At 45.4% G+C, this 9,578-nt stretch overlaps 1 protein-coding gene across 4 annotated transcripts in view; it reads left to right on the plus strand.

Annotated features, from left to right (window-relative positions):
* The window catches only part of babam2 (BRISC and BRCA1 A complex member 2), an 88,529-nt gene extending 85,629 nt beyond the window's left edge, over positions 1-2,900 (plus strand). For all 4 annotated transcript variants that reach the window (XM_076108216.1, XM_076108218.1, XM_076108217.1 and 1 more), the window contains exons 10-12: positions 129-211; positions 317-470; positions 2,141-2,900. In XM_076108216.1, coding sequence (XP_075964331.1) covers positions 129-211; positions 317-470; positions 2,141-2,204 — 301 coding nt within the window. In that variant the 3' untranslated portion in view covers positions 2,205-2,900. The remainder of the gene's footprint in view (positions 1-128; positions 212-316; positions 471-2,140) is intronic.
* Positions 2,901-9,578: the final 6,678 nt, after the last annotated feature.

The raw sequence follows: 9,578 nt of genomic DNA on the forward strand, positions 1-9,578 counted from the left end.
ATTGTGCGCTGAAGTGATCACAGCATGTGTCCAGCGGGCATTCATTCATCACTGGCTCTGTCTTTTGACAAGAAAGTACTGTTGGTTTGAAATGATTTGCAAGAAACCAATGTGTGTGTGCATTGCAGGGGCGTGGTGGAGTACGATGCCGAGGGATTCACAAAACTCACTCTTCTACTTATGTGGAAGGACTTTTGCTTCCTAGTACACGGTAGGAAACTCACGAGGTCTGTTTTTCTGATCAGCCTGGATCACAGCTGAAGCTGTAACCACATAATCCTCTTTTTCCTCCCCTACCTCCCTCTGCTCCTCGTAGTGGACCTCCCGCTGTACTTCCCTAGGGACCAGCCCACCCTCAACTTCCAGTCCGTGTACCACTTCACCAGCAGCGGCCAGCTCTATTCTCAGGTGCAGAAGTCGTATCCCTACAGCCCTCGCTGGGACGGCAATGAGATGGCAAAGAGGGCCAAGTGAGTGGATTCTGACTCATTAGATCCAATGCATTTTGGAAATTCCTCAATTTAAAACATTTTGCACATAGAGAGTTCAAATAAAATAGTGGACAACTAAAAACTAAAAAGCAACAGAATGCTTTGCAGGTCTTTTTAAATCCTCAGTTCTCCACAAGGTCCATTAAAGCCCACTGGAACTGTTTCTGACAAGTCACACAAGGTCATTTATCATGATGAATATCATGTATGAGCTTCATTAGATCTATCATACAATAGGACCATATTGTCTGGACTGCACCGCACATGGGCCATTATTCAATGCTCACAGATTTGATTCCACCTTCAGTAAACATAAACTGGCACGACCCCATGAGAGTAGATCTATAGGCGTCAGCTGCAGCCTGAGAAGTATTTGCTTTGTGCATGGCAAAGGTTAATGACTGCTGTAAATATTTGAAAGATCTAAGCAAGCGACTAAAAAGCTGGGAAAGCAATACCAAAAAAAACTTGTCTATTAGCTAATTTCGCTAAACGTAGCTGCTTGGTTAGCCAACTAACAAACTGTTCATCTACAGTCCAAAGAAATAATACTTATCGTTTCATATACAGCGTGATCCTACTTCAACAAAAAGAAACTGCTGATATAAAAGGCTTGAAAAGCCTTTGATAGCTTTTCAGGGATACTACTATTGTTTCTTACCACATGGAAAGCTGACCATTTGGGTCAGTCTGCCTTTTTCACCAATTTCTTGGGAGAATGCCCGTCACTGGATTTGATTCCCCGCGACATCAGACAAAATGATTTATGGCATGCAGGTTCACCAGCTCTGACTTTACTGCAGTCAGAGCTCCGACATGAAGCAGAGCCAACACCACGCTGCTGGAGGCCCAGGCCGTATTGCTGGGTTCGCTTGAGGTAAAAGAGGCACGGGAGAACCAGAACAAGGACTGGGCCAGGCACACTGTCAGACCCTGCTGCAGTAAATTGAGGGGTTTTCAAAAAGGGAGTCTGGCTGCTGCAGATCTTTATGACAGAATGCGGTGGTACTCATGGAAACACTGCCACTTTTGTCCACATGGGCTGTCAAAATCAACACAAATGAAAGTTCCCCGTAGCAGCTTTAAATGAAAATATGGAGATTTAGACGTGTCAAAAAAGAATTTCAGGAAGTCACTGGCCTGGCCAAGAAATAGTCGCACATAATTCCCTGTAAAACCAAAACTGTTTGGCAGTTTTTGGACAAAGTCAGGCTAGCTAATTCCCCTTCCTTCGAGTCTTGATGCTAAGCTAACAAATTAAACCAACGGATATTAGAGTGATCTATCCCTCTGCAAGAAAGTAAGCATATTTCCAAAAATGAACTATTTGCATGAGTGTCATCTGACACGTACACACAACCCTGAATGCACCACCTGTGGCTGAATACCTTGTGGACTGCTGTTTTTTACTTGCAGATGAGTCGCCTGTGTTTCCCTCCAGAGCGTTAACACGTGGAGAGTAGATATCTCATGCACTGTTGTAATTGTAACATGTAAACACCATCTGCATTTTAATACATGCTGGGACTGACCCAGTGAATGTGTTAGATGCTTTGAAGCAGTTGAAACACAATTATTGTCGCATTTTGATGTTTTATTTGCTGTGTTCTCTCTCTATCTCTCCCCTCCTCCCTCTCTCTCTCACCCAGGGCGTACTTCAAGAGCTTCATCCCTCAGTTCCAAGAGGGAGCCTTCGCCAACGGGAAACTCTAGTACCCTCTAGCTTAATGACATGCCTGGAGAGCTGCCTAAGGGAGTGTGTGTGTTTGTGTTGTGTACCTGTATAAGAGTATGCAGAGACTTACATTCGTGGAAATGTGCTGTACTGTAGTAGCATGGTGAGAATGCTTTGCACACAGGCTCTGTGAATTCCACATGGATTCACTTTGAAATGCTTGCCTCTCAGTGCTTCCCTTTGTATTTTAGTTTTAGTGAGAAGCCACTTTGGTGAAGAAGAGTCTAGATGTCCAGACACTGCATCATACCTACAACAACAAAATATTATAACAATAAAGCAGACGCATAAACATGTCACACAATTGTATGGGATCAGGCTGAAATGATGTAAAGGACCTTTATTTTGAAGAGAAACTTGAAACTATGACAGGAAGATGCTGCCTCGCTGTGAAAGATATTTGGTGATATGTGATATGTATTGACTACATGTTAATCACAAAGAGCTGTCGGGACGACGCAAAAGACCGTTGTTTACCGTTTGTTTGTTTTGTCCATCACGATTGTCAAGTTTGGCTCCACTGTCGATGTTGAAATGCTCCTTATTGTCTGTATGTTCCATTTGACCGTTCAAAGCCCTGTCAAGTCTTTTACTGACAGCTTGACGGACAGTACTGTAAATTACTAAATGTTTAGTCGAAATTTCTATCCAGTAAAGAAGTCTGTTTCCCCTGACGGCGTGCGTGATTGTTTTGTACTTAGTTTGTTTATTGTATCGGAATTTATTATGGAGATATTTATATCTTTGCTAGTGGGCACTTGTTTTCCCTCTCAAAGCACAAGTGTGATCTCTGTTTGTCATCTGTTTTCCATTCACAACGTATATTCAGCCAATAGCAGAGTTCACATCATATGGGACGGATGGTAAAGATTGGAAGGATTGCCATGTTAGAGCCATGGTAGGTGATGTATTTAACAAAGCTTTTTGTTATTTTTGTTGAAATTCTCTTTACATCCCGACAGCAATCAATGAATCAAATGGAGTGGGAGTTTAGCAGCTTTCAGAGCCAGTGCTGCCCTCTACTTTCATGGGGAAAGGAGTCGGCAACACTGGGCTTATGTTACATTTTGCAGAAATGTTGGATAAACCAAAGTACTGGACAGTCGATGGCACCGGATCGCTTTTGGAATCCGAAATTATTCCCCTTGTAGGGAACGTCCATGTCTGCTCCAAATTTCCAAAATGGTTACTCATCGAATAGTAGAAGTCAGGGCATCACAAAAATCATCAGGATTCTTTTTCTGGAAATCCTAAAAGTTTTTTGCCAATCAATTTTATAGATGTTAAAATATTTATATTATAAATACAATTTTACTTGCTGGTGGTGCTGGAAGAAAAGGCAGTGGATCTCCAAATGCATTAGGCTTCATCCTTTTGGGGACATCCCAAAAACAGAAAATATTTTTGATTAAACGCACTGTTGTGTGAAAATACATCTTTAAAGGGAAACCATTTTTAGCAGAACACATGATCTTCATATTTTTGTGGCGCCCTCTCTGCCCTTTAAGTGTGTAAAGGTGTACTTTCATGTGTCCTATCTGCAATGCATTTATAAACCCTGGAGATGCTGTTCTTTTCACAGGCCCCTAATGCGCTTGTGTAATAAGGAGCCACAGCACAGAGAGTGTGTGTGTGTGCACGCACACAAGCCCATGCATGGATGTGCACATGCATGCGCTTGCTTGTTTTCATCATTAAATATCAGGGTCATAGTTAGGGGTCCTTCCCGGCCTGAGGCGCAGCCCTTTGCTATATTTATTGTTGGTAATGCAGCAGCTGTCAGGTCTAATTGAGAACTATAGGGTGAATGTATCTGGGGCATTTTAATAGCATCAAGGCTCCTAATAAAATAATTTTTTAAAAAGCAAGATTCTTTTTGTCTTTTTCACCGCCCCGCTCCATGTTCCTTGCTCTAACCTTTCCCGACCTGCTTTCAAAACGTCTCAGTTGTCTGTCAGCCAAGGGACAGGCTGCTCTCGGTGTTGAGTTCTGGGGGGGGGGGGTTCAGAGGAGGGGTAGCATCTTTAACGAGCATGAGCAGTTTTAACTTGGCAGTCGACCGGAGACATCACGACTTTGCACTCCAAACGCAGCGATGGATTTTCAATAGCGGTGAACTTCCAGTGTGGGGTTAACCGTTAGCCCTTCTGTGTGAATCTCAGCCTGCAAAATCTGAATCGACAATTAGTTTACAAAGGGTGATTGACTCATTTGATTTTAAAAGGTGGTAGCTTAAATCAATTCTTTGAACACAGACCGTGACATTGCAGTGTGTAAAGTGTGCCAATTTAATCTGGAGAAAGAAAAAAAAATCACGGAAGTTTCCCCTCAGGCCTTGATGTTGACCCAAGTTGACATAAGCCCTTTAAGTGACTTGTAAACAATTCCTCCCCAAAGTGGCTTTAAACTGTGTCACCGTCGCGACGTACGAGTCACACTCGGTTAGCCTCCTCCCTCAAAAGTGTCTGCGCCTAAACACGGCTCACCTTTACACGCTTTTAAGCAACTTAACGTGGATTTATACCGTGTAATGATCCCGTGGAGGTGCTGCTCAAGGTACCTTTTGAAGATGCGCTTCTCAGCTCCCCTGAATCACAGTGCAGAGGTCTGCCAACCCTCCGAGCTAATAATCCAAAATCCACTAATCCGGCCGTCTTTAAGAGATCTCAACGGCAGTCGGGTGGAATAATTAAAGGCTGGAATAATAATTTGTTTTTACTCCTCTGTGTAGCTCGAGGTGAGACAGGCAGGACGGCTAACGAAGTAAAGAGTGACCTATGGATGCTAACAGCCTTGATGCTACCAGAGGCCTGTCTGTTCAAGAGGCAGGTGTCCTCCGCTCAAGGGAACGAGCGAACACGAATATTAGCATTAGATTAACGTTAACCACTCCGGTGACAGCCCTGAAAAGCAGCTAGCTCGGAGGCAGCGGAGGACCTGCCAGCCCCGGAGGAACTGACAAGTGTGTGAAACAGGATCACTTAAGAGCTCAGCAACGAGCACCTCTTCCTGGGCAACAACCCCCCCCGAGTCAGCTCTTGGCATCAAGCGCCCCCGCTTCACCTCAGAAGTCGGAGCGAGCAGTCGCCGTAAACTTTTGAAGAGTAAAGGGAAGGTGCACGTTAAAGGGCGGGAGTGATGGCGCGGACGCTTCGCCCGTGGAAAGACGATAACAGAGAGGGAGGATAAATTGAAATTGAAAATCCTGAATCACCACCTTGTGAGTGGAGATGGTAAACAGCCGGGGCAGAGGATGAGGTAATCAGAAGTAGCAACCAAAAGGCCGGAATGTGTCAGAGCGCGATGAAGGCGGACAGCGGCCTTATTCCAGATTGTTTACTTTCCTCTCCTGTCGCCGCGTCCGAATCACCCCATCTGTCATCCTCGCATGATTTTTATTTTTTTATTTTTGTTTGTTTTCAGCAGCCTTCTGACTGGACATATTCCCCCGGAAAAGACAAAGACAAACAGTTAGCCAAGTGAAAGAGGAGGGGGGGGGCGAAATCACAAACTTCAGTGGCTGTGGCGGTACTTTGTGTTTTAGCCTGTAAGTACAAATTCAGAGTGACATATGAGAAGTTTTGTCCCCCCCTCCTCATCTTTTGCGTGTTTGGAGGGAGGGGGTTGCATGAGGTGTGTGTGTGTGTGTGTGTGTGTGTGTGTGTGTGTGTGTGTGTGTGTGTGTGTGTGTGTGTGAGTGTGAGAGAGAGAGAGAGATGGATTGATTTCTGAGGCTATGCAGCATTTGCGATGCAGCGTAGGGTTTGTTGATGCGAGCCATGTTGAGGATGATGGAGCTGAGAGGCTTAACTAATTTTGGAAAGAGAGCAGGAGGAGGAGGAGAGCAGAGGGGGGGGGGGGGGGGGGGGGGGATTTGGGGCCTTTTGTTGCAGCCTGTTTGATCTGGGAATTTAAGAAGAAGGAAAAAAAATGGCCCAGAGATGTCGTGAAAATGAGAGAATTACTGCTTGGGTCCCTCGCTCTTTTTTTAAAATTTATATATTTATTTTTTGATATCAAACTCGAGTAGCATGGGAATTCTAATGCAGTCCCAACTCAAAAGTCCCCCCCCCCCCCCCCCCTTGCTTACAGATAATAACTGGATCTCGTTAAACCCCGATTGTTAATTGCTAATTACTCCTCGTACACGAGAAGCCAGGAGAGCGTGGCTAAGCCGATCAAATGAGTCCTCGCTCTGGAGCTCGTAGGTTTCTCCCGTTTTGTCTCGCCCTCGTGTCGTCGAGGCGTTCCGGATGGGCTTGTTTTCGATGGCTTTTGACAAGATAAAGACAGATTTCTTTTTTTTTTGTCGAAAGAGGGGAATGAGCTGAGAGGGGGCTCCCCTCCTCGTTCCCCCCCCCAGGTGTGATCATAGACACTCGATTTAAACCTTTCATGGGTTAAACCAAAGCACATCCCGCAGGTGTTTTTTTCTCTTTTTGCTGGAACACGTACAACTCTCCGCGTTAACGGAGCGGTTTGGCCTCGGTTCAATGTGTTTGTCGTAAAGCGATGAGACTCAATTTGCTTAAAAATAGTCAAACTGGCACCCTGTGTTTCTTTCCACGATAAAGAGGATTCTGGGCTTTTATGGCGGTTTTAAAGGTAATGGTCTGGCAACAATCGCAGAGTTACAAAGCGTCATCTCAGGAGCACTTCATTATCAGATGGTTTTGAGGAAATTCAGCAAAGGGGCACATTAATTTACTCCCCTTGTCGTGGTTGCGTGTGTTCTTTTACTCCTCAGCGGCCGTTGTCTTGCCTGTCGCCCCCCCCCCCCCAGATTCTTCCACCTCCCCTACCCCCCTCCACTAGCTACCTGAGGAGCTGTCAGTCTGGATTGCTGCGCTGTCGGTTCAGCCTGTCAGGCTGAGGGACGCGTTCTGATCAGCCGTGGACACTGATAGACCTGTCAGGTGAGATGACAGCTCCGAGTGAAGACGTGCACAGACAGGTACATGTAATGTGACAAGACTCCTTCAACCCTCTACACGCCATCCCCCCCCCCCCCCCCCTTCTGAAAAATAAATATCCATGCATTGGAAGTTGAGGAGTTGAGGGAAACTTTTCTTTTGAGCCTGAGCAGATGTGATGCAGCCACATGATGAAGAACGGCTCGGGCGTCAGTTTAGTGTGTTGTCACGTCGAATGTTATTTCTGCACATTGTCTGCGTGAAATTAAAGTTTTCTGTCCTCCTAAGCATCTTACAATAACATTTTAACAAAGAGACACTTGATGTGCTGCTGAAATTAATCAAACCTATTAAGGATTCACACTGCAGCCAATAGTGTCTACAGTCAAATTTAAATACCACATCTCATGTTTTTGAATTTGAAGCAGCGAAATGCAACAAATTCTCCATTCAGATCGTTACCTCATTGGCATGAGCTACAATATGCGAGCTGCGTCCGACTTGTGTTCGATTGAATACTCCATTCCAATCCTAATTTGCTATTCGCCAGCTTTACAGTACTAATGCACTGCCTGTTTGCTCGGCCCCTAGAAGTGCTGCTTGCTGCGTCCTCGAGAATCGTCCATCACTCTTTCACTCCAGGGAAGTGAGGACGAGTTTGGTTGTAACGTTAGTACATCCAGCATCCAGCAGCAACAGTGAACTCACAGGCCCGCTGCGGACGACATGCTGGACTCAGTCCGCAGAGCCCTGAAGCCCCGCCTCTACTTCTGCATAGAATGCTTTTTTTCAAAATTTGATCATATGGGTCGTGCACCAACTTCTACGCTGCACATTCATTGGTTCCCAGCAATACACCTGCCAAGTGTGAAGTAGATCTGACGAACGGTTCAATGGTTCTCGAGATACGCAAAGGACACACACACACAAACTTAAAGACGGACAGAAATTCCTTGATTTGTAATAAGATGATGCTGCTTCATCACCACCTATTGACTGAATAGCACCTACTTTTGTCATGGTCCCTCAGACATCACATGTCCATAATTTGTGGCCCCAATAGCTCAAAGTGTTCAGGAGATATGACATTGTTTGTAATATAAGCATTTGAGCTGACTTTGAGGGCCAGCTATCGCAAAACTGTTTGGAACGTAAAAGATCCGAAAACGTAGCTATGCGTCTTATATGGGTAGATTGGTCTGAACCCACAGAATCCAGGAAAGGGTGATTTTTGTTTCTGAGACTTTCGGTTAAAAAGTTGCGAGCCAAAACGTAAAATTTGTTGTTATGGCGCCCCTATCTGGCCATATTGAACCAATTTACACTTCCTTGAGCCCCCAGCAATACACCCGCCAGGTGTGAAGTAGATTAGATGAATGAAGGACATACCCACCGTATATGCAACCATAAGATTGCATTTCATGACTGTTTCACAAACCTTTAGACTTTGTTGGAACTATTCATAGTGTGATCGAAAATTGGAGTGGGATGGAGCGGTGGAGACAAGGCAACGCTTCAACTGTTTGTTTTCTTCATCCTAAATTCTTCCACTTGCTCACATGCGCACCGAGTGTACACTGGTATGTGGATGAGGGGGGCTCAATAAAGAGAATAAAGCCAAATGTCCAACTTGGGGAGTTGCGAAACCTTACCAAAACAAAATTGAAGCTACACACAAATGGGCTTGAAATAAGTGATAGAATAGCAGATACAAACTCCTGGCCTCTTATTATTACAGTATTCGCTCATATCCTTTCCACCCTGATGTGTGCGCATCTGTTTACCACTGTAATTCCATATAAACCGTTTTTCAAAAGCCTACATGTGAGCCTCGCGTTTTAATGTCACACAAGCAGCGAGATGAAAATGGAGGTCGGTGTCTCTCCGCGCAGCAGCCACACTGCTTCAGTGTAACCGCACATCAGTGCTCAGTGGCAGCTCCACCACCGTCAGGTCTCGCCCGCTTCACAACCTCTGTGCAGCTGTAAACTGTTGACCTCTATCTGCTCCTTTGGACCAGCGGGTCATGTCCCGCAGGACTATGGGTACAAATACAAACAGAGGTGCGGGGTTGTTGCAGCAAACAAGTTAAGAGCAAAGGGTGAGTGAGAGTGTATGTGTGGGAGGGGGGGCTAATGGTGGTAGTGTGTGTGTGTGTGTGGGGGGGGGGGATGGCTCATGCCAAGTGACACAAACCCCCCTTGGCAGCCTAATTAAATTTTCCACTTTTCCACACTCGCATTAGGCCTCCATCGAGCCGGAAGGAATGTACGCACCAGAGGAGTCGACCCCAGGAAGAAAATCAACCGCCACCTCCCCACACCCCCACCCCCACTATTCCTCCCCCCCAACTCACATCTCTGTTTAATCAATGATTGTTCAACCACACCTCGTCAGAGTCTCAACTGATACCTTCAGTTATCTTAGTGTTTCTCTGTA

This window comes from Anarhichas minor, unplaced genomic scaffold (assembly GCF_050575085.1).
Source record: "Anarhichas minor isolate MPS153535 unplaced genomic scaffold, ASM5057508v1 ptg000040l, whole genome shotgun sequence".
In the NCBI taxonomy this organism is placed as follows: Eukaryota; Metazoa; Chordata; class Actinopteri; order Perciformes; family Anarhichadidae; genus Anarhichas; species Anarhichas minor.